Source organism: Natator depressus, chromosome 7 (genome assembly GCF_965152275.1).
Source record: "Natator depressus isolate rNatDep1 chromosome 7, rNatDep2.hap1, whole genome shotgun sequence".
Lineage (NCBI taxonomy): Eukaryota > Metazoa > Chordata > Testudines > Cheloniidae > Natator > Natator depressus.
Genome location: NC_134240.1, coordinates 91,856,500 through 91,882,998, shown reverse-complemented (window position 1 = coordinate 91,882,998; position 26,499 = coordinate 91,856,500). Strand labels below are relative to the sequence as shown.

Here is a 26,499-nt window from a genome sequence, read left to right as displayed (position 1 = left end):
TGCATTTCAGTTTTCTCACCAGTGAATGGCTCTGATTCCATGAATTGTTGTTGTAATTTTCATTGTTATTCAAACAAATCAGAGATGAAGTGTATTATTAGGAGATAGATATTTGTGATATTCTTTTTAAATGTATGTTCACTCTGGCTATGAAATTGAATGAAATTATTCAAATCAGGCTGGCATTTAAATTTGAAAAATTGTAGTAGCTGTATAACTATATCATGCTTATATTAATCATGTTGAACTATTACATACATTTTTGGAGGATTCTTCTGATTTCATGGTCTTGCAAAATATTTCCTTTCTTCAGTACATTCACTTTCAGGCAAAAATGAACATGTCTTTTACTGATGTCTCTGTGTTAGGTTCATATATATCTACCTTTTAATTCTTCATATAGCAAAAATCTTGTCATATGTCAGTTGAGGGAAAAATAATTTGATCCAATAACTTCTTAATATTGGAGACCAATTTGATATCCTTTTTGGAGGTGTGGAGGACATAGCCATTCAGGTATATCAGGTACTTATTATGCCCCCAGTATCAAAATGTCTGAGTGCCTCAAAGTCACTCAGACAAAGTCCAGAAAACCTGGATTTGTGCTGGAAATGGCCCACCTTGATTATCATACACATTGTAAAGAGAATGGTCACTTTGGATGGGCTATTACCAGCAGGAGAGTGAGTTTGTGGCGGGGGGGGTGGAGGGTGAGAAAACCTGGATTTGTGCTGGAAATGGCCCAACTTGATGATCACTTTAGATAAGCTATTACCAGCAGGAGAGTGGGGTGGGAGGAGGTATTGTTTCATGGTCTCTGTGTATATAATGTCTTCTGCAGTTTCCACAGTATGCATCCGATGAAGTGAGCTGTAGCTCACGAAAGCTCATGCTCAAATAAATTGGTTAGTCTCTAAGGTGCCACAAGTACGCCTTTTCATTTTTCCAGTTATTACTCATGCACATGCTCACTAGCTGACACACTATTTCTCATACAGGCACTCATTTTCTCAGTCATGAAACTTATTCATCTCTGGTTGCCATGAGCATCTGCTTATGTGTTGGGTTTTTTGAAAAAATTCTTTATACATTTGTAATTTGATGTACAAATGATCAGATAAAAAGTTAAGGAAAGGTGACGTTGCTCCACACGCATGAAATGATGCTCACTGTGAACAAAGATACTGTACTGAACCGTGTGAAGGGTATACCATGCTATCAGTCCTTTACTAGTCTACAGAGCTAGATACGTTATCAAGTATAAATAAATAAAACAACCTGTAGACAGATTTCATGGAAACTGACTCCATAAATATTTCAATAAGTATTACAGGCATTTGCTCTATTCATATATTTCCTTAAAGTCATAACTTATATTTTTGTAAGAAGTATTGTGCTGAAAATGTATAATTTCTATTGGCCAGACCAGGATACCACTCAGCTTGACCATGAGCCACTTTCTGGCTATGGTTAGATGCATTATTATTTTGAAGTCTGAATTTTAAAGACTTACAGAGGAATTTGTACAGAATTGCAGAACCCATACGCTGGTGCAATATTAAAAGGACTTTATTCTAAATGCCTTGGGCCAGATTGTCAGCAGCTGTTGTGGCTGTGCCCATTTACACCTGCTGTGTATCAGATCTATATATTTTGAAGGCATCTTAATATTGTGGTTATTTATTAAGAATATGCATTTGTTTTCATTCATTATTTTGTTTCCAACCATTGGCACATATTTTCACTGTAGATGCATAGGTGGCCTTAGGAATCTTTTGCTCTAAAACTTAACTTTCTACATTTAGTCTAGCATGCTGCAATTCGGAAAGTGGAAACAGTCTGACAGTTACCCTTTATTACGCATAGGATAATAATGATAAATAAAGTGCTAGCTTATAAAAACCATAAGGGTTCTGGTACTATTTATTTGATGGGCATCGGGCTTCTATGGTGATAGAATGTAGGTTGAAACACTGACTCCTAATGTACATTTGGAAGTCAAATTTATGAAAGTGACATTGCTCAATTTTCCTAGGTTCTCCCAGCCAAAACTATGGTATACAAAAAAATTACACTGAAAGAAAATTAAATCTCAAAAGCTAGAAAATGTGAAAAATCAGGTTGCCTTAATTTGACCTGTTCTGTGTATCATTTAGATAGTTTAGTGTCACATTGGAAGTCTATGGCAGAACAAGAAATAGCACCCAGCTCTTCTGGGTCTTAATGTGCCTTAAACACAGGAGAACATTCTATTTATTCTGGAACATTCTGCCTCATTCACACCCCATTCTATGCCACTGCCTAAGGCAGAGGTTCTGTGGAACAAACAGTATGTAATTAAAGACTGTATCAATCCAAGTAATGAGATGTCATAAATATAAAGGGAAGCGTAAACACCTTTAAAATCCCTCCTGGCCAGAGGAAAAACCCTTTCACCTGTAAAGGGTTAAGAAGCTAGGATAACCTCGCTGGCACCTGACCAAAATGACCAATGAGGAGACAAGATACTTTCAAAGCTGGGGGGCGGGGGAGAAACAAAGGTTCTCTCTGTCTGTGTGAGGCTTTTGCCAGGAACAGAAAAGGAATGGAGTCTTAGAACTTAGTAAGTAATCTAGCTAGATATGCGTTAGATTCTGTTTTGTTTAAATGGCTGATAAAATAAGTTGTGCTGAATGGAATGTATATTCCTGTTTTTGTGTCCTTTTGTAACTTAAGGTTTTGCCAAGAGGGATTCTCTATGTTTTGAATCTGATTACCCTGTAAGGTATTTACCATCCTGATTTTACAGAGGTGATTCTTTTACTTTTTCTTCAATTAAAATTCTTCTTTTAAAAACCTGATTGCTTTCTCATTGTTCTTAAATCAGGTTCTTAAAAGAAGAATTTTAATTGAAGAAAAAGTAAAAGAATCACCTCTGTAAAATCAGGATGGTAAATATCTTACAGGGTAATCAGATTCAAAACACAGAGAATCCCTCTAGGCAAAACCTTAAGTTACAAAAACACACAAAAACAGGAATATACATTCCATTCAGCACAACTTATTTTATCAGCCATTTAAGCAAAACAGAATCTAACGCGTATCTAGTTAGATTACTTACTAAGTTCTAAGACTCCATTCCTTTTCTGTTCCCGGCAAAAGCCTCACACAGACAGAGAGAACCTTTGTTTCTCCCCCCCCCCCCCCCCCCCGCTTTGAAAGTATCTTATCTCCTCATTGGTCATTTTGGTCAGGTGCCAGCGAGGTTATCCTAGCTTCTTAACCCTTTACAGGTGAAAGGGTTTTTCCTCTGGCCAGGAGGGATTTTAAAGGTGTTTACGCTTCCCTTTACATTTATGACATGAGACATAACCTGAGAGCCCCAGAGAGGGTCAAGACATACCATGTGCATCTCCTTTTCCTGTGTTTGCTCAATCCTTTGTATTATATCAGTGAAGGCAGCTGGCTATCAGCTGTGCACCACTTGTTGATAGCTAAAATTGGGAGCCCTTTCCAGTGCAGGGTCCACATCATAAGGATATATAGATCTGCCCTGAAATCATCCAGACAGCTTCCAAAAATGCCTTTACACGGTAGTGGAGGTTGTCAGGAATGTAGGAGTTGTGTTATTAGTGGAACCAGAAATGAAAAATTGCCAATTATATAGAGTTGTGGGTTTTGAGGAAAGGGAGGGGAGTAGTAGGGGTCGAGTGGGGGAGATTGTCTTGTTTTCTAAGTAATAGAACACCATAATTTTTTCAGAAAGGTAACATAGTCTCAATCATAGCTCTGATTTAAATGTTTTCTTTGTGAATCTAGTTACAGGAATTTTGAGCTCTTTATTTACATATCATTTAAAAAATAAAAATACAAAGGGAATTGAGAAAATTGGAGTAGAAATCACCAGGGCAGTCCTGCAATTTCAGGTCTTGAAAATGGTCAGATTTGTTCATTGTAAATAAGGGTCTTTGGTTACCAAATCATGTTCCATGATAGATTTATTACTGGCTTCACCAAATTTGTCTATAAAACTGTTGCAGAAACTTTGGCTTAAAAAAGGTGGAACACTGGATGATTCTCATTGACTTCAAAAATTCACAGTATATTTTTGGTCAAATACTGACATAATTTTGCCTTTCTAAATAATATTAAACTTTAAAACTATTTGAAAAATAAACATTATATAAGGAAAGCAACATCATCAAAGCAAGATAAGCGTAACAACCAAATAAAAAGTATTTGAAAAAACAAGGAGATTTTAGTGTAATTTAAAATCATCCAATAAAAATCTATTTATTGGTCAAAACCATAACATTTAAAATAAATGTAGAAAATACTAAAACAAGAGATAATCTTATGGTTACCACACAAACCTTTGTTCAGCTTATAGCACAAACAATTAAAGTTTCAAAGAAACCCAAACCGTATTGCTATTTGTGTACTGCTGTTCTTTAGTTCATTGCTAAGCTACTATTTAAATTGCCAGGACAACTGACAAAGATCCTGTTGTGCTCAGAGTCAAATTTAAAGAGGGCTCTTGAACTGTGTGAAAAATTCTAGCTGAGGCTTTGTATTGTTTCCGGTATGGCTAAAATTTGGCACAAAGCTGGAATGCAAAGCCATGTGAAAATATTATGTATATCTTAACTAATTATCTATTTGGTTTCATTTTGTATAATTATAACCTAATATTTAATTTGTGTGGAGAGATATTGAGGGACCCATTAATTTCTACCCACCTGAATGAAAGGGCAGTGCTAATAATCAACTTGAGTGGCTTGTGTTTCAATTTATGACTTACATGTATCTAGCTGTCATTATTATAGTGATCCAGCAAACATACGTTTTCTCATCCTTTTTCAACTAATCAGTGCAGTGAAAATCTAATTATAGAGTTGGTATGATGATTCCTGTTGTGGGGAGAAGGGGTATTATAATGAGGGTTATATAAGCAGAACTATGTATGAAAGGAAATAAAATTGAGATCTAGAATCATAGAATATCAGGGTTGGAAGGGACCTCAGGAGGTCATCTAGTCCAACCCCCTGCTCAAAGCAGGACCAATCCCCAACTAAATCATCCCAGCCAGGGCTTTGTCATGCCTGACCTTAAAAATATCTAAGGAAGGAGATTCCACCACCTCCCTAGGTAACGCATTCCAGTGTTTCACCACCCTCCTAGTGAAAAATTTTTTCCTAATATCCAACCTAAACCTCCCCCACTGCAACTTGAGACCATTACTCCTTGCTCTGTCATCAGCTACCACTGAGAACAGTCTAGAGCCATCCTCTTTGGAACCCCCTTTCAGGTAGTTGAAAGCAGCTATCAAATCCCCCCCTCATTCTTCTCTTCTGCAGACTAAACAATCCCAGTTCCCTCAGCCTCTCCTCATAGGTCATGTGTTCCAGTCCCCTAATCATTTTTGTTGCCCTCCGCTGGACTCTTTCCAATTTTTCCACATCCTTCTTGCAGTGTGGGGCCCAAAACTGGACACAGTACTCCAGATGAGGCCTCACCAGTGTCGAATAGAGGGGAACGATCACGTTCCTTGATCTGCTGGCAATGCCCCTACTTATACAGCCCAAAATGCCATTGGCCTTCATGGCAACAAGGGCACACTGTTGACTCATATCCAGCTTCTCGTCCACTGTAACCCCTAGGTCCTTTTCTGCAGAACTGCTGCCAAGCCGTTCGGTCCCTAGTCTGTAGCGGTGCATGGGATTCTTCCGTCCTAAGTGCAGGACTCTGCACTTGTCCTTGTTGAACCTCATCAGATTTCTTTTGGCCCAATCCTCTAATTTGTCTAGGGCCCTCTGTAGCCTATCCCTACCCTCCAGCATATCTACCACTCCTCCCAGTTTAGTGTCATCTGCAAACTTGCTGAAGGTGCAATCCACACCATCCTCCGGATCATTTATGAAGATATGGAACAAAACCGGCCCGAGGACCGACCCTTGGGGCACTCCACTTGATACCGGCTGCCAACTAGACATGGAGCCATTGATCACTACCCGTTGAGCCCGACAATCTAGCCAACTTTCTATCCACCTTATAATCCATTCATCCAGCCCATACTTCTTTAACTTGCTGGCAAGAATACTATGGGAGACCGTGTCAAAAGCTTTGCTAAAGTCAAGGAACAACGCGTCCGCCGCTTTCCCCTCATCCACAGAGCCAGTTATCTCATCATAGAAGGCAATTAGATTAGTCAGGCATGACTTGCCCTTGGTGAATCCATGCTGACTGTTCCTGATCACTTTCCTCTCCTCTAAGTGCTTCAGAATTGATTCCTTGAGGACCTGCTCCATGATTTTTCCAGGGACTGAGGTGAGGCTGACTGGCCTGTAGTTCCCAGGATCCTCCTCCTTCCCTTTTTTAAAAATGGGCACTACATTAGCCTTTTTCCAGTCATCTGGGACTTCCCCCGATCGCCATGAGTTCATATGTAAGACGTGCATATGAAGGGCCATGTGCCCTGAACCTAAAGCTGTGACTGACACAGGAACTTGGGGGAAGAAGTCTCAGTGTTAGTTAGCGCTGAGTACCCTTGTTGAAGCATAAGAGCTTGATTCTGATCTTAGCCATGTGTATTATCAACAGTGGAATAGCTTGTGCACGTTTGAGGGCTAATACAACTGCCACAGATTTTGCAGCCTCCAAAGATGCATTAGGCCAGTTATGTGTGGCTAACATACCTATGCTTTAAGATCTCCTAAATGGGGATTATGATTTGATCCAAATTAGGAGGGGTTAGCTCTATACACTTAGTTCACATATTTTTATCTAAAATACACATTTCAGGAGTAAAAACAAGTAGGAGTACTTGTGGCATCTTAGAGACTAAGAAATTTATTTTGGCATAAGCTTTCGTGGGCTAAAACACACTTCATCAGATGCATGGAGTGAAAAAAAAAGGAGGCAGGTATATATACACAGTACATGAAAAGATGGGATTTGCCTTACCAAGTGGGGGGTCAGTGCTCACAAGACAATTCAATTAAAGTGGAAGTCAGTGGGCTATTCTCAACAGTAGAATACCAAGGGAGGAAAAATCACTTTTGTAGTGGTAATGAGGCCTGTAGGTGTTTGTCTCTGTCTGAGGATTTGGAGCAAATGTGGTTGTATCTTAGAGCACATCACACGATCCATTGTCTACAGCCAAGCTCTAAGATACAACCACATTTGCTCCAATCCCTCAGACAGAGAGAAACACCTACAGGATCTCTATCAAGCTTTCTTAAAACTACAGTACCCACCTGGGGAAGTGAAGAAACAGACTGACAGAGCCAGAAGGGTACCCAGAAGTCACCTACTATAGGACAGGCCCAACAAAGGAAGTAACAGAATGCCACTAGCCGTCACCTTTGGCCCCCAACTAAAACCTCTCCAGTGCATCATCAAGGATCTACAACCTATCCTGAAGGACGATCCGTCACTCTCACAGACCTTGGGAGACAGGCCAGTCCTCGCTTACAGACAGCCCCCCAACCTGAAGCAAATAGTCACCAGCAACTACACACCACAGAACAAAAACACTAACCCAGGAACCTATCCCTGCAACAAACCCCATTGCCAACTCTGTCCGCATATCTATTCAGGGAACACTATCATAGGATCTAACCACATCAGCCACACCATCAGGGGCTCGTTCACCTGCACATCTACCAATGTGATATATGCCATCATGTGCCAGCAATGCTCCTCTGCCATGTACATTGGCCAGACCGGACAGTCTCTATACAAAAGAATAAATGGACACAAATCAGACATCAAGAATTATAACATTCAAAAACCAGTTGGAGAACACTTCAGTATCCCTGGACACTCAATAACAGACTTAAAAGTGGCAATTCTTCAACAAAAAAACTTCAAAAACAGACTCCAATGGGAAACTGCAGAACTGGAATTAATTTGCAAACTGGACACCATCAAATTAGGCCTGAATAAAGACTGGGAGTGGATGGGTCACTACAAAAACTAATTTCCCAATACTAATTTCCCCCTACTGTTACTCATACCTTCTTGTCAATTGTTTGAAATGGGCCACCCTGTTTAGATTGGCCTCATTACTACTACAAAAGTGATTTTTCCTCCCTTTGTGTTCTACTGTTGAGAATAGCCCACTTCCACTTTAATTGAATTGTCTCGTTAGCACTGACTTGGTAGGGCAGCTCCCATCTTTTCATGTACTGTGTAGATATACCTGCTTACTGTTTTTTTCCACTCCATGCATCTGATGAAGTGGGTTTTAGCCCACAAAAACTTATGCCCAAATATATTTGTTATTCTCTAAGGTGCCACAAGTACTCCTCGTTGTTTTTGCTGATACAAACTAACACAGCTATCATGCTGAAACTTTTCAGGAGTGCATTTCATGAGCCTTATTGATTTCATACACATTTTAATTAATAATATATCTGAGCCTCCTCTGAGGTGCAGTTAATGAATGGCTAGCTGTCAGACTACATGTGATTTTATATACATTTGAGCTAATTCAGAGATCCAAAATTCAGCACGATGCATTCCCAGAAAAACCTAGGGCCAGATTTTTAAAGTTATTTAGGTGCTTAACTCACATTTATTTGGGCATAAATTTCACACCAGAGAGTGCAGTAAGGGGCCTTTGGGCCTAGCTCCCTTCTTCTGCTGCCACCTCTATAACAGGGCCCCTCCCTCTCAGGGATTGCTTTGCTGTGCATATCCCAGGCTGAGGCCTCCATGAGAAAGATAGATCTATCTGGCCCATATGGATCCCAGACAGTAGAGACAGGTAGAACATCTGGGGAGCCCATCCTTTAGCCAGTACCTTCCTTGAGAGACCTAGAAGGGGTCCATGTGGAGAAGAGGAGACACATAAACCCAGCTTCCACTAGGACAGAGGGATCACTAGCCACTTCATTATTTCCAGAGCAATCTGTGAGCTCAAGTTCACTTGTGTGTCTGAAGCAGGATTATGGGGACAAAATCCCTAAAGGGAAATAAATGAATAGTAAAATCAGTGCCGTTTCCCCAGCTCCCATTCATGGAGTGCAACAGGACAGATAATCCTCTATACTCAGTTCCCCATATCATCTTCACAAAGTGCAGCATGGGAAATAATCCTCAGCACTTCGTTCCCCTCCTCAACTTCATGGAATACAGCAGGGTATATTAATGGAGAAAAGACCGGGGCATAGACATGCTGATTCCTTCAGGTGGGCATTCACACACCTTACAAAAACAATTACAAGGATAATTCTTCCTCCTTTGGGGAGGAAGCCTGACAGTCCAAATTAGAGTTGGAGAATCAAATAGTAATATATATATATTTTTTAAAAAGTAGGATTCAAATCTGTTGCGGGCACATATATGGGGCTTTGGTTCTTAGGAACAGATGCTTGGACAAATTAGTTCCCAAGCTCTCTTAGTGATACAGTAGGAAGCTGTATGGAGAACTGAGGCTATTCACAGTAATCAGAAAAGTCAATTTATAATCCTGGTTCCTGCCAGACACTACTGAAAGGAATACAGATTATATGGCAAATTGAAGTAGTCTCTGAAGTACAACAGGAGAAAATACCTCTTTGCAAGTAGTGGCTAGACCAAGTGTGGAGTGAGTAACTGCCCTGTATTGTCTCAGAGCTATCTGCAGGTCTCCCAGCACCTCTGTCTGGAATTAGAGCCCTGATTTGTTCCAGCCTCTTTCAATTTTGGAGCAAAAGAGCTTTGATCAGATGAGGTCACTGGACATTGTCCAGCGTAGGTACCTTAAGGAACTGTGCAAGAAACCGAGAAATAGCTTTGTCTCATTCCCAGTCTCAGCAACCAGTGCAGGGGCCACAGCATGAATGAAATCATCCATCATATACTTCAGACTGGAGTGTTACAATGCATTCCCCATCAGCTTTCTAGCCTCAGAGAATTAGGAAAAACAGAGCAGAGCCCTGTCTGAAACATCTAAATAAGTTCCTAAAGGAGGCTTATCTTCAAAGCATTCCCACTTTACCATCCTCAGACAATTTTTATGTTTTGCAGATGGATGGCACCCTTTTTTTCCCCGTAACTTTAATCATAACCATTTGATCTTTCATGTGCTCCCAAGGTCTCTCTCTGGCATCATGGTAGCAATAACATTGACTTTAGGGAAGAAGAAGATTCACTTCTCTTCCGAGATTATTTTTCTGATTAGGGTTCTTCTGTTCAGAGAGAAAGCTGAAGCAAATGTGCAGAGTGATATGGTTCCTGGAGTATGAGGACAAATACATTGTGCCAGGGAAATGAATCATATGCCTGGGCTGTGGATGAATACTATCAGGTACAAGGTCTTCTCCCAGAAGAACGTTACTAGAAGATGAAGATGGCCATAATGTAAAATGTGATGTCACAGAAACAAAAATCCAATTTTTACTGGAACCCATTGGGAATTCTGATCTTATACACAGGTATGATTCAGTGATCCAGAATTCATATGATACCTATCTAATAATTCCAGGTATTCCCTTCACATATCACCATATCTCATCCTTTTGGCAACGATCTGTCTCTCATTTTATATTCTCTGCTCTCACAAATGGTGAATGCAGAAAATCAGATTTTGTTTTGTTTTGTTTTTTATTTTAAGGGATTTTCCCAATTCAGTTCAGGGATTGTGTACCAGAAAGAAAGACCGCAACATTCATGAGCTGGAACACAATGATTCATTGAGGTCTTGGAGCACTTTTCCTTTCATAGATAAGACTTGTTCTAGTCATGGCAGTTAATGTGTCAAATAGTGTTTTCATAATAACTGGGAAGAACATAACCAGCCCTACCCTAGAGAGAGTGAGTCTTGGAGCAGAGTTTCCTTTCTCTATATGTACTGCCTGACAAGATAGAGAAGAACACCAAGATTTACATGGCAGAAGTCCGATTAGCAATGTGGCTCCTTTACCTAGAAATATATCCCTCCTTATAAATCAATTTGGAGGATTGGTGATTGACTTCTTTGCATATGGAAACATAAATAAGGTGCCCTGTGGTTTTTCTACATGTCAGGACCGAGAATGTGAGGCAGTGAATGACCTTTCTCAAACCTGGGCAAGATCCCTGCTATATGTCCTGCTCTGCAGGACAATACAAAATATAAGAATGCAAGAACAACAGTTACCCAGGTTATGCGATGCAGGATGAAGAGGCTATGGTTTTCAGGACTGATTGGATCTTCAGATGTCTGTATCTCATAGAGGAGGTCTGATATAAAATAAAATAAAAAATATTCCACCTGGGACCAGAAACATTTAAAATGAATACTTTTATGAAGTGATTCTTATTCACATAAGTCCCAAAGGAGAAGTCAACAAATAGAAATTATTCTATGGGACAGTACAAAATAACTTAATTACCATGTTAAATCAGTGAAACATAGCCTTGAGTTCCTCCAGGAGGGCTTTATTGTGCATGTATAAGAGCGTCCAAGAAAAAAGATCAGGTCTGTGTAGTATATTCTCAGCCTGTCCAAGACAATAAACTTTTGTACACATCCCAACGTTAAATGCTCCTTAGAGCATAAACTTTATTCCAATCTCACAAGGCCATAGAGTATGACTTTGGAAGCTCATTTTGCTCCTTACAATACTACCCAGATTGAACCCCTGCAGGAGGTGCCATTATACTTGCTATCCATTAGGGTGAGCCTCCTAATGGCTGTTATCGCCAATCAGATGAATTTTTATTTTAAGGAGCTTCTTCTAATGAGACTCAATATTGTACCTTTAATTCAGACAGGTAGTCCTCTCAATTGTCATAGCATTCATTCCCTAAGTAAATTCAAGATATATTCCTCCTTCAGTTAAGCATCAAAGTCCAGTCTTTAGGAGCACTGATAATCCTGTATTGAGATCTTCTAGACAGCCAAATGGCCATCAGTACATAGGTTCACCAGATTCTGCACATTGGTCACCTAACTTAGTCATTGTCATTTCCTGTCTTTTGGCAAAAGTTTTCTCTATGCCTTACTGCCCAGGAGAAGTTGGAGGAGATAGATTTTATAAAATCTATCTCATTTTGGATGTGTCAACATTTAAAAGATGATCCTGCTTCTACCTTAGAGTCACGCTACTATGAAAATCACATTGTAACAGATTTATGGGCCTTTGTACAAAGAATAGGAAAATTTGTCCATGCTTACTTGAAAATTTCCTTTTTTCAAGTAATAAGGTCCACAGATCCAAGCCACTTGGAAACAAATGGATCATTCAGAATAGAGATGGAAATTGCTATTAAAGGATTTAGGTTTTTTGTCATTAGATAGAATTTATCATGCTCTGCAGTTGGAGAAATTTCCTCTGTGCTTTTCCTCAAACTATATTTAACACAATCTGTAACTTAGGAAGGTAAATGTGAATTATCCTGGCCATGTGGAAGTTATCTCAGATTCAGGGAACTTCAGGAGATGAGACATTCCCCAGCTGCCAGTGACTAACAAGTTCTGGTTCTGCCTCCAAGATGTAAACACACTGAGGTATCTATTGTAACAGATCTGTGTGCCTTATTACTCAAAGGAAGGAAATTATCAGATAAGCAGAGACAGATTTTCCTATTCTTATTTGTTTGTTACATTGTGTTTTTAAACAGTTAATGAAAGAATTGAATGGATATTGCTTTTAAATAATATGAAAAAAGATTGTGGCATATTATGGAAAGGACAATGTGGCACGTATCTCGTGAAATGAAAGACATGTTGCACTTCAATTTAGCAACTGAGGCGATCCAGATGCCATCTCACAGCCAAAATTCTAACTGGTCATATGCTTTCTTTACACTTTATTAAATTACTTACTACAGGATGCACCATGAAATGTTGTAACTCTAATTACATAATTTTGCATACATATTAGGTACTATACAAAATTTATAATTGCAACAGGATATGAAATTGGGGCATTCATATTGTACATTTTGCTTTATGGTCAAACAAATATTAGCTATACTGTTTGCAGTATTGCTCATGCATTGTTTATTTCATGTCATGTCTTCATTACTGTTCAGGTCTGTTTTGTCTGGTTAAAGAATAATTAGAACACCCATTTCAGATTGAACTGCTAGAAAGAGGCACAGGTTAGACAAAAAAATGGGCCTGATCCACAGTCCACTGAAGTCAATAGAAGTTTTTCCATTGACTTCAGCGATCTTTGGATCAGGGCCTATGTGCATAAATAAGTTTAATATGTAAAAGTCCATAAAGGTTTGGATTATGGGTCTAGATACCTATAAGATCTGCACTACAGAAATATACTAGACAATAGTGATAATTAATAGCAAACATCAGTATACATCAGCAGTTGCGCTATTCATATAGTACACAAAAATGCACATACTTTTTTTAATTCAAATTTTCCTTTTCTTTTTTTCCCCAAAGAGGAAAATTGAGGCCTTAATCTTGTAGCATTTTTATAAATACATGCAGTAGGTGAGAATCTCACCCCTGATTACTCTGGGTAAAAGGTTTCAGAGTAGCAGCCGTGTTAGTCTGTATTCGCAAAAAGAAAAGGAGTACTTGTGGCACCTTAGAGACTAACAAATTTATTTGAGCATAAGCTTTCGTGAGCTACAGCTCACTTCATCTGATGCATACTGTGGAAAATACAGTGGGGAGATTTTATATACACAGAGAACATGAAACAATGGGTGTTATCATACACACTGTAAGGTGATCACTTAAGATGAGCTAATACCAGCAGGAGAGCGGGGATGCGTGGGGGGGGAAGAAAACCTTTTGTAGGGATAATCAAGGTGGGCCATTTCCAGCAGTTGACAGGAACGTCTGAGGAACAGTGGGGGGGGGGGCATAAACATGGGGAAATAGTTTTACTTTTTGTAATGACCCAACCACTCCCAGTCTCTATTCAAGCCTAAGTTAATTGTATCCAGTTTGCAAATTAATTCCAATTCAGCAGTCTCTCATTGGAGTCTGTTTTTGACGTCTTTTTGTTGTAATATTGCGACTTTTAGGTCTGTAATCGAGTGACCAGAGAGATTGAAGTGTTCTCCGACTGGTTTATGAATGTTATAATTCTTGACATCTGATTTGTGTCCATTTTTTCTTTTACGTAGAGACTGTCCAGTTTGACCAATGTACATGGCAGGGGGCATTGCTGGCACATGATGGCATATATCACATTGGTAGATGTGCAGGTGAACAAGCCTCTGATAGTGTGGCTGATGTGATTAGGCCCTATGATAGTGTCCCCTGAATAGATATGTGGACACAGTTGGCAATGGGCTTTGTTGCAAGGATACGTTCCTGGGTTAGTGGTTCTGTTGTGTGGTACGTGGTTGCTGGTGAGTATTTGCTTCAGGTTGGGGGGCTGCCTGTAGGCAAGGACTGGCCTGTCTCCCAAGATTTGTGAGAGTGTTGGGTCGTCCTTCAGGACAGGTTGTAGATCCTTGATAATGCGTTGGAGAGGTTTTAGTTGGGGGCTGAAGGTGACGGCTGGAGGCGTTCTGTTATTTTCTTTGTTGGGCCTGTCCTGTAGTAGGTGACTTCTGGGTACTCTTCTGGCTCTGTCAATCTGTTTCTTCACTTCAGCAACCTATTGTAGTTGTAAGAATGCTTGATAGAGATCTTGTAGGTGTTTGTCTCTGTCTGAGGGGTTGGAGCAAATGCGGTTGTATCGTAGAGCTTGGCTGTAGACAATGGATCGTGTGGTGTGATCTGGGTGAAAGCTGGAGGCATGTAGGTAGGAATAGCGGTCAGTAGGTTTCCGGTATAGGGTGGTGTTTGTGTGACCATCGCTTATTAGCACCGTAGTGTCCAGGAAGTGGATCTCTTGTGTGGACTGGTCCAGGCTGAGGTTGATGGTGGGATGGAAATTGTTGAAGTCATGGTGGAATTCCTCAAGGGCTTCTTTTCCATGGGTCCAGATGATGAAGATGTCATCAATATAACGCAAATAGATTAGGGGCATTAGGGAACTAGAGCTGAGGAAGCGTTGTTCTAAGTCAGCCATAAAAATGTTGGCATACTGTGGGGCCATGCGGGTACCCATAGCAGTGCCGCTGATTTGAAGGTATACATTGTCCCTAAATGTGAAATAGTTATGGGTGAAGACAAAGTCACAAAGTTCAGCCACCAGGTTTGCCGTGACATTATCGGGGATACTGTTCCTGACGGCTTGTAGTCCATCTTTGTGTGGAATGTTGGTGTAGAGGGCTTCTACATCCATAGTGGCCAGGATGGTGTTTTCAGGAAGATCACCGATGGATTGTAGTTTCCTCAGGAAGTCAGTGGTGTCTCGAAGATAGCAGGGAGTGCTGGTAGCGTAGGGCCTGAGGAGGGAGTCTACATAGCCAGACAATCCTGCTGTCAGGGTGCCAATGCCTGAGATGATGGGGCGTCCAGGATTTCCAGGTTTATGGATCTTGGGTAGCAGATAGAATACCCCAGGTTGGGGTTCCAGGTGTGTGTCTGAGCGGATTTGTTCTTGTGCTTTTTCAGGGAGTTTCTTGAGCAAATGGTGTAGTTTCTTTTGGTAACCCTCAGTGGGATCAGAGGATAATGGCTTGTAGAAAGTGGTGTTGGAGAGCTGCTTAGCAGCCTCTTGTTCATATTGCGACCTATTCATGATGACGACAGCACCTCCTTTGTCAGTCTTTTTGATTATGATGTCAGAGTTGTTTCTGAGGCTGTGGATGGCATTGTGTTCTGCACGGCTGAGGTTATGGGGCAAGCGATGCTACTTTTCCACAATTTCAGCCCGTGCACGTCAGCGGAAGCATTCTATGTAGAAGTCCAGTGTGTTGTTTCGACCTTCAGGGGGAGTCCACCCAGAATCCTTCTTTTTGTAGTGTTGGTAGGAAGGTCTCTGTGGATTAGTATGTTGTTCAGAGGTGTATTGGAAATATTCCTTGAGTCGGAGACATCGAAAATAGGATTCTAGGTCACCACAGAACTGTATCATATTCGTGGGGGTGGAGGTGCAGAAGGAGAGGCCCCAAGATAGGACAGATTCTTCTGCTGGGCTAAAACTATTTCCCCATGTTTATTCCCCCCCCCCCCCACACACACACACACTGTTCCTCAGACGTTCTTGTCAACTGCTGGAAATGGCCCACCTTGATTATCACTACAAAAGGTTTTCTTCCTCCCCCGCTCCCCGCTCTCCTGCTGGTATTAGCTCATCTTAAGTGATCACTCTCCTTACAGTGTGTATGATAACACCCATTGTTTCATGTTCTCTGTGTATATAAATCTCCCCACTGTATTTTCCACTGAATGCATCCGATGAAGTGAGCTGTAGCTCACAAAAGTTTATGCTCAAATAAAGTTGTTAGTCTCCAAGGTGCCACAAGTACTCCTTTTCTTTCTGGGTAAAAGGACACCAGTGGTATAATTAGGTGCCAACAGTTTCAGATCCAGCTGGGAGAGAATTCCCCATGCACAGGAATTGTGGAAGAAACCTGATGTCAGAGGCAAGCTGGGGATGGGGCTTGTGGCAGGAAAAGTGTTCCAAGAGCAGAGCAGCAGCACCTAGCACTGCAGAGATTCTGGGCAGTGCTGCTGCTCTTAGGCAGGCATGAAAAGGCTGTTGTAAATTAGACAGCCTTCAGGGGCTGTCTAAATTATGCAGCCCCTGGAGCAGCCCAGAATCAGATGTGGTTTAAAACTATCTTAGCCCTCTCTCCATCTGTGAGTTCTATTCTGCACCTCTTAGAGCAGGGGTGGCCAACCTGAGCCTGAGAAGGAGCCAGAATTTACCAATGACCATTGCCAAAGACCCACAGTAATATGTCAGCAGCCCCCCATCCGCTCCCCAGCCCCTTCCAGCAGCCCCCACCAATCAACGCCTACTCCCCCCACCCACCACAATCAGCTGTTTCACGTGTATAGGAGGCTATGGGAGGGAGGGGGAAGGAGCGAGGGCATGGCAGGCTCAGGGAAAGGGGCAGGGGCCTTTGGGGAAGGGATGGAGTGGGGGCAGGACTTGGGGCAGAGCAGGGGGTTGAGCAATGAGCACCCCCCAGCACATTGGAAGTTAGCATCTATAACTCCAGCCCCGGAATCAGTACCTAGGTAAGGAGCCACATATTAACCCCTGAAGAGCCGCATGCAGCTCCGGAGCCACAGATTGGCCACTAGAAGCATAGCACAGCATTTCACCTTCTGTGTATAGCCCGTTTTGAAAATATATTTACTTGAGTGTGTTTATTTGAAATACAGAATTTATTTGAAATACAGAACTGTTTCTGCCTCTTGAGTAAATTAGGGCTTCTCTACAACATGCATTAGCCTGCACCAGAGGGGTGTAGATTCTTGTGCACACTAATGTGTCATGCACTAACTTACCCATGTGGGACCCGACTGGCGCACACTAAAAGTTCCCTAGTGCATGTTAATGTAGTACTGTTTGAAATGGGACTACATTAACATGCACAGGGAACTTTTACTGTATGCCAGAAGGGGTCCACATGGACCAGTTAGCGCACAACGTGCTAGTATGCATTGGAGTTTATACATCTCTGTTGTGGACTAATGCACTGCAAAGACAAGCCCTTAGATGCAGTTTTAAAACATTGGCAATATGTAGGAAAAAATTTTGCACCTCATTGACTTACTTTCCCCTTATTAATTTATTTAAAGAAAGAAACTTAAATGTAAAAATACATTTGAATAATGCTGAAAATGTGACACAGGCCAATAACAAAGCTAGTTGCCTGGTTTTCTTTCTTTCTTTCTTTCTTTCTTTCTTTCTTTCTTTCTTTCTTTTCTTTTTTCACAATTGGATTTAGGGCAAAGCTATAACTTTGGATTTCCTGAATTTTGCTGGTTTCTATCAAGCCTAATATTACTTAAACACAGTCTTTCATTAATAATATAGTATGTTAATATATTTCAAATTAAGAAAACAGTGGAACTCGACTTTGTTGTGCTTGATTAAATTGGGCATCAGAAAGATTGAAAAGCAAGAGAATAATCTTATTCTTGTTCTTGCTCTTACTGTATTTGCTGTTCTCATGACCCAGAATGAGGAATTGAAAATATTGTGTCTGTATAGGCTCAAGAAAATATAGTGATGTATATAACCCCTATGTGTTTTCATAAATTGTTTTGAATTCAACAAATTTTCAGTTAATTTCACATGTTTGGTTTGTGTCTTGAAATATATCAGTAGGACATTTTAATACAGATTTCTTTCTTTGGGGGAAGCTAGGAGTCTCAAATGTTATGCAAAGCTCTCATCACTCTGGTAATGGCTATAAACACATAAATCGTTCAAGACCAAAAGAAGAATGGAACTCAATGTCAGTGAACAGATCACATTTATTATTTTATGATTAAAAGTATTTCTACAATGACAAAAATCAACCCTCGGGAATCATACTGTAAAAAGGAACAGTTGGTTTAAATTAGGTTTCCATGTGAAATATATCTATTTTTTGTGGATGTTGTGGAAAAGTAAACTGAAAATTTTCAGAGTAGTAAATTTCTGTGCCTGATCAGATTTTAAGTATGTACAGAATCATATAGTTAGTTGATTTCTGATGCTGACATTAATTACCAAACAGAACTTGACAATAAGGTCAAATTTGGAAAGTGATATTTTCTGCTTCATTTCTTAATATAACAAATAGCTATAGTAGCTAGTTATTAAATGTATTTAGAGTATATTGCAGTGAACAAATTTGCACATCAAGAAAAAATATATACAAATGTCAGCTCAATCAACTCAAGCAAAAAATATTCTCTAATTTATAAACTGCTGCTTCTGACCTGTTGCCCAAGTTGAACAAAATGGGTTATCTTATCTAAGGCTAAAATTTTCAAAGCCACATAGGAGATTTGGGTGCCAGTTCCCATTGATTTTAATGGGAATTGGTCTTGCAAATCCTTTAGGCAGCTTTGAAAATCTTGGCCCTAGTCTACAATACAATGTCTGTTATTGTTCAGCATTTTTGGTTTAAAATAAATAACTTTAAAAAGCATTTTGAGATTCAAATACTTTGCATATATGTGTGTGTGTGATATGTGTATACACAAAGTATATATATCATATGCGGTGAATGTTTTTGTGTAATTTTATTGTGTGTGAGTGTGTGTGTGTATATATATATATATATAAAATTTGGTGAAATATCTTATTGTCCCCCCGATAGAGACAATTTAAGATTAAAATATAGTAATTCTGTTGCATTAAATGTGTCTGAATGTTCCAAATAACATAGCCATGGCTGATTTCTTGTACTGTACATTTTGTTTTATTAGGTGAGCTCTTGGGTTACATGGTTGATCCTTACTGCCGGTTCTATGGAGGAGAAACGAGAAGTCTTCTCATATTTAGTACATGTGGCAAAATGCTGCTGGAACATGGGAAACTACAATGCTGTAATGGAATTCTTGGCAGGGCTTAGGTACTGGCAACTCATTTTTACATAAGGAAGTTTCAGAGATAGAGATTAAATTACAGCTTCTGTTAAACCCAACTCCTCTCTCAAGAACAATGTGGGGCATTGAATCAATCACTCTGTTAAGTAGTATTCTGTTGCTAAATCACATCATTTCATCTTTTGAATTTCTCATAATTATTGGGGGAAAACTAAACATGGTGAAAGACAGACATTTTCTCAGAATGCTCTGGAGACATCATCATCTATCCTGGTACATGCTAAATATGTTAAATTGAAAACATGGACATATATTTTTCAAACAGCTGATTTAAATGAGAAAAGAAAAGTGTAAAAGTAGTTCTATTTTAACTATCTGTAACCCACTACAACTACTATAGTTTTAGGGTTGGAGTTTCAATAACAAAGGTAGTGAAACTATAAATGTTAAAGTAATATTATGATTATAGGTCAAAAAAGAAATGTCAAATAAAGCTCCTTCCTTAGCTTACTCCATTTTACCTATGCTAACTGCTGCTGGGTTCTCAGAACAGTAAGTGATTTTACATAGAGTATACAGTATAATGAATTATTCTGTAGTAGGAAGAGTTAAGTCTAAAGTTCCAGGCTCTTAACTCTGACTTTCTTTGTATTTTGAGTTTGTGTTTTTACTGCAGCTTTTTGTGGTTTAATAAGTACACTCATTGTGCTGTTAGTTTACATTTTTAATATATGAAACAGATTCAAAGCACTCACAAACACAAGAAGCCTTGTCCTGCAGAACATATCCACGGCCTCCCAGGCCATGTAAGCCCGAGAAGGCTGTAAATGGTTGTTCTACGACAAGCCAGCTGATTCAGGGAGAAGTCAAAACTGTAATAAGAGTTTAATTATGCCTCTCTTATGAGTACACTGCACGAGGGAAGGGGAGGAAAGGAAGGGTAGTGCCAGAGCTTTATGCAGTGGACAAGGAGATAGTGGAGGGAGGGATATCTTGTAATTAGTTGTTCTGTAGCACTGCTGGTGTGCAAGGTGAGGAGGGGTGGAATTGCCATGGCTCTGCCCAAACATGCTCCTCTGGGAATGAGGGAGCTTCTAGCAGTGCAAATGTATTCTCTCATGCAGTCCTAAAACCATTTTTTGTTTGGATATAAACATTCCTTTGAGCATCTACAACACAAACATTGCTGCAACATGCTAGTGCGTGAGAGCTGGAAAGCTGAAACTAACAAGAAACAAAAGTGAAATTGTTTATTTTATAGTTTATTTTCATTGTCCAATCTGACGGAAATGCAAAAAATATACTAATCAACATTAATGATTTAAAATCATGTTTGAAAATTATTTCACTCTCACTTATCTAAAGGATTACTAATAATACAGCAGCTTATGTTATGTACAGATAGGTTTCTCGTGACATTGTTCCTTAAACTATGTCTGATTTCCTCCCACTACTCTTTATTTTTAAGGTAGTATAACAAGATAAATGTAAAAGATTCCTCTTTTCCTTCCCAAGCTGTTGTGCCTAACTCTCTTAGGCTCTGTTGAAAATCCCAGCTGTAGCTCCAGGAATATCTAGATCTCATTACTCAGCTTTGCACGTTCATTTTGGTGTTCAGTTATTCAAAAGGAAAAAATTGTTCTGTTAGCCTGAGCTAACTCAATTTGTCTCATTCATTTACAGGAGTTGGCAACGTGTCCGTACATGGACACAAGTGTCTGTGGTAAAAATTTTGAGGTCCATGGGAGTGCTCACCTGGGGCGGCTCCCCGCAAGTGGCTCCCTGTTACTGCTGTTGCTGGCAGACGCCAGGTGGCTCTGCAGGCACACTGCCTCGGTCCCCTCTACCCAAATGCTGACTCCACGGCTCCCAGCCTATTGGCCGGGAACCACGGTCGATGGGAGCTGCGGGGGCGGTGCCTGCAGACTGATGCAGCATGCCTGCAGAGCTGCCTGGCCGCACTTGCCTCCACCAGCAACAGCAGGGACAGGGAGCCACTTGCGGGGTGGGCAGTGAGCCTCCCCGCAAGCAGCTCCCCATCCTGCTGTTGCTGGTGGAGGCGTGGCCAGGCAGCTCTGCACACTGCCTCTGTCCCCCACCTCCCAACGCTGACTCCGCGCTCCCAGCCCATTGGCTGGGAACCACGGCCAATGGGAGCTGCGGGGGCAGCACCTGCGGACAGGGCAGTGTGCAGAGCCGCCTGGCTGCACCTCCGCATAGGAGCCAGAAAGGGGACATGCCGCTGCTTCAGGGAGCTGCTTGAGGTAAGCGCTGCATGGAGCCTGCACACGCCCGGGCCCCGCCCCCTGGCCCAGTCCTGATTCCCCCTCCCACCCTCCGAACAGCTTGGACTCAGCCCGGAGCATCCTCCTACACCCCAAACACCTCACCCCCAGCCTCAACCCAGAGCCTGCACCCCCAGGTGGAGCCATCATCCCCCCACACACACCCAACCCCCTGCTCCAGCCCAGAGCCCCCTCCTGAACCCCTCATTTCTGGCCCCACCCTGGAACCCTCACCCCCAGCCCAGAGCCCATACCACTTCCCACACCCCAACCCCGTGCCTCAGCCCAGAGCCACCTTCCACCCCCGACCAATGTCTGTCCCTAAGTCCAGTAATTTTGTCAAGTGTCTGTCGTGCGACATGGTGGTGCTGACCCCTGTTTCTGAATAATGCTAATGAAAGTAAGACTAATTTTCTTTAATAGAAGAGATCGACTTCTGATATTGAACTTTAATGTAAACTATGTTTTTTTTTATTTTCTTACAAATGTTTTGTTGTCTATTTGCAATAGGTCTAGAAAAGTTTTAAAAATGTGGCAGTTCATGGATCAGTCTGATATTGAAACCATGCGAGGTCTGAAGGATGCTATGGCACAACATGAATCATCCTCTGAATATCGGAAAGTGGTAAATCGTGCTCTGAATATTCCAGGCTGTAAAGTAGTTCCTTTCTGTGGTGTATTTTTAAAGGAGCTTTGTGAAGTTCTAGATGGAGCAGCAAGCCTCATCAGACTTTGCCCACAGTATAATTCCCAGGATGAAACATTAGAGGTAAATTATTAAGAGATGGCATTGATGTTCTAAGTGGTTACATGCCCATACCTGTATACAGTGAAAATGGCTCCCTACCAAATTGTAGATGATAGTGAAATTATTATTTGACAGTTATTGAAGATGACAATTGCTTGAACCCCCTTTGTTCAATGCAGTTGATGAAACTTTTTGTGGCCTTCTCTAAACCAAAGTGTAATCAATGGTATCAAATAGAAGGATATCAATCCAGTTATACAATAACAACTTGTATTCATTTTTTAAAATTAATTTAAAGTGGATTGTTTATATATAGGAATGACAAATATATTGCAACTACAGTTGCAATCAACAATGAATGTTTATGCCAAAGAACCTCATTCTGGAAGGTGCTAAGCACTTTCTTTGAAAGATAGTGCTCTTAACTTCCACTTAATTCAATAGGAATAGAGGTAAAGAAGAGTTCAGAACCTCAGTGTTTCAGGCCCTTAATATACAAAAAGAAGCAAGTCTTCGAGTATGTGTCAGTGTGGATCCTGAGTTTAGGTGCTCAGGCAGGCAAACCTGGAATCTTTTGAATAGCAACATCCAGCAGGGCCATGGATGCAGCCCTGTGCTACTTTGTGCTCTTGTGCAAAGACATAAAGGGTGGAGAGGCCCTGACCTTCTCTCAGTTCCTTCTTAATGTCTGCGGTAGGGAGACAGACCGGGAATTTGTATGACCTGCTTCTGGTTTCAGAACCCTTTTCCAGTGAAGAAACCCTTCTGCACTTCTCGTTTTAATTAGATCCTTCATCTTAGACTTTTTTGTTGGGTATTCATGAAAAAAAGAGAGAGCAAGCAATTAGGATAGACATGTTGGACACCCCCCTGTACAGCAGAGTGAGGTGCTTTGTGCTAATCTCTAGCTATGGCAGGCTCAAAACCCACTAAGTTTAATGTGTGTCCTTCCTGTGACAGTTTCATGCCTCTCATAGATGAACAAAGCAGATTCATGGATTCCAAGGACAGAAGGGACCATTGTGATCATCTGGTTTGACCTCCTGTATAACACAGGCTATAGAACTTGCTCAAAATAAATCCATTTGAAATAGAACAGATCTTTTTTTTTTAATCTGAATATAATTTAAAAATTGCCAGTGATAGAGACTCTACCCTAACCTTTGATAAATTGTCCCAGTGGTTAATTACCCTCACTGTTAAAGATTATATGCCTTATTTCCAGTCTAAATTTGTCTAGCCTCAACTTCCAGTCTGTTCTGCCTTGGGAAAGGTCACATCACCATCAAATGTTCCATCTGCCACTCCTTTTCAACCCACACCTGGAAATCCCAAGACATGAGGTTCTAACTGCCCCTCTTGTACCTAATCCATGAAGATAGCTTCAGATTCAGGAGCACCAGAACCAACGAGATTGTATTCATTGATCTGTCTATATCAGGCACCACATCTCTGGCTCCAGTAGGGAAAAGAAGGCAAAAAGGGTGCCAATACCATTGTTACCAGTGCCGACATCACCAACAGCAACTTTACCACTCACTGCATTGTCTTCAGGACAGAGAGACCTGGCACTGCCTTCTGAGATGGAAAGACACTCCACCACCAAATGCAAACACAGCAGTCAACTGGTATCAAAGCCAGTTTCTTCAGAGAGGACTCAAGGACTAGAGAGAAGCCCTTGAAATCCTCAGCATCGATAAGCATAGTGTCATGACATCGGTGAGACCAAGAGACCAGGTGGTTGCCCTCGTACTGACATTGATACAGAGAACTGCTCCAGTACTGATCCTGGAACCAGAACCCTTCTTGGTATCAAGACATTCCTTCAAAAAGCCCCCCTCACGACTCCTCTTGGTGTCAGAACAAGCCCAGACACCAGTAGTGATATTGGCACCAGCTCCACAAACATCACTGCCAGAAACCATATGTATTGGCACTGTAATTTCTAGAGACCTATTTCTCCTCTTCATCACCAGGCCATTCCTTCTCCCCCACCTCAGGCAAGGAACCATTGCCCAAGAGGAAATGACAGTACCTGAAAGAATACTTGGAAGGTATGTGGTACAGAGCCCCTGTGCAGGACTAGGAATGGATGGGACACCCACAGTTTAGCCAGGACCAGTACAACTTGCTGTACTGGATTTATTGAGGCCCCACCTTCCCATAGGTCCCCTTCCCATGGCTCAGAAAAGAGGAGATGATCTCAGTCACCATCAGCAATGCTTGCTGAAGCGCCCTCAGTAGTACTGCATGGACCTTCCAAAGATATGGTGGAGTTAATGAGGGAGACACTCCAGCTGCTCTCTTTACCTAAAGAATTCTCCTCATCCCTGGATGAATCAGCCATCATAGCCCCAACACTGGCTGTCAGTGACTTCCAGGCTTTCCTGGAGTTGCTGCCAAGGATAGCGGACACATTGGACATGGAAATGATGGTGCTCCAGGAAGACATATTTAACAGCCTCAGCCCCTCCATGCCCACAAGAATTGCCCTCCCAGTCAATGAGGGCATTTTAGACACAGTGAAGGGTTTGGGGCACATCCCTGCCTCACTCCCTTCTGTCTTGGAAGCGTCTGGAAAAACACTACCAAGTCCCTCCCAGAGGTTTTGATTACTTTTATGCCCATCTGACACTGGGGTTGCTCATCGTCTCTGCAGTCCAGGAGAGGACTAGATCCACGCAGAGGACTTCAGAGACAAGGACCCCAAAAAGCTGGACATTTGTGGAAGGAAAGCATCTCTCCAGTTCTGCATTACAACCAATCTAGTGCTGTTTGCAAAATACAACTTTTGGTATGGGAGAGGGTGACTTCCTTCCTAGCTCAGCTCCAACAGGTTTATAGGGAAGAACTGAGACATGATCAAGGAGGGGCAGATGATAGCCAAGACAGCACTACAGGTGGCAGTGGATGAATCCAATACAGCTGCTTAATTGGTCTCCACAGCAGTCGTAAGGCACCAAGTGTCCTGGGTCCAGGCATCCGGAGTATCAGGGGAAGTCCAGGCTACAATTGAGGACTTACCCTTTGAAGATATGCATTTAAATAGCCCATGAATGGAAGAGGCACTGCACTGCCTCAAGGATTCCAGACCAACACTCAGCTCTTTGGACATTTATGCCCCAGAACCATACTGCAAACCCTTCCAGTACCAGCCATCTCAGAAACCAAGAATGTCATCTTTCTTTCATAGCTACCAGCCTGAGTATTCATCCAGAAAGTGATCCCATTATTCATGGATTATTCATGGACCCCACTATTCACCCCTTTTCCCTCTTCTCTGTTGCAAATCAATCTCTCTCTCTCTCTCTCCCGGAGGGAGCAGGTTTGAAGAGATGATTGAGAACCATGTCAAAACCACTCTAGAGCTCACTTTCAGATATCACTTCTCCGCCTTTACTGGGCACTTTCCTCCAACAATGGAATCAGGGCCCTTTTTTACATCTTCCCACCAATCCTAGCAATCACCAGCGTGGTTGCCAAAGTTAGACAAAATTGGACCTGATTCATCTTGGTAGTTAGCTCCCTACTGGCCAAAATAGTTCTTGCTGGCAGACTTTCTACAACACCAATCTGACTTCCAGACCACCCAGATCTATTGTACAAGAGATATGTCAAGTACTTCATCTGAACCCAAAGTTGCTGATGCTGAAGGCCTGGATATTGGCTGGCTGATCATCATGGAAAAGGACTGCTCCTTGCATAATCAGGAGATTCTGGCATCAGGAGGGAAACTATCCATAAGGAAAACTTACTCTTCTAAATGGAAAAGGTTCTTGATGTGGGCAGCCCAACATGGCCTGGACCCAATGCAGGTCCCAATACTAAAGATTCTGGTCTACTTGCTGCAATTAAAACATTCTGGGATTTTACTTCAATTAAGATCCATTTGGCGGCAATTTCAGCATATCATCCACCAATTCAGTCTCTTTCAATCTTCTCTTATCTGTTGGTATCCAGATTCCTTAAGTGCCTTATACATGCTCACTCATTGGTTAGAGGTCCTCCATGGGACTTCAGTGTTGTCCTTCATAGGCCCTTTAAGTCCCTTTCCAACATCTATCCAACATCTTGCTCTCCAAAACAGTATTCCTGGTTGCCATCACTTCAGCCAGAAGAGTCAGTGAGATCCAGCAACTCATGGCAGA

The 26,499-nt window shown here is 41.5% G+C and overlaps 1 protein-coding gene across 1 annotated transcript in view; it reads left to right on the top strand.

Moving 5' to 3' along the window:
- PLCE1 (phospholipase C epsilon 1) overlaps positions 1-26,499 on the top strand; it is a 326,950-nt gene that overhangs the window by 222,743 nt on the left and 77,708 nt on the right. Inside the window, exons 5-6 of the mRNA XM_074959062.1 lie at positions 19,199-19,344; positions 22,114-22,372. Coding sequence (XP_074815163.1) covers positions 19,199-19,344; positions 22,114-22,372 — 405 coding nt within the window. The remainder of the gene's footprint in view (positions 1-19,198; positions 19,345-22,113; positions 22,373-26,499) is intronic.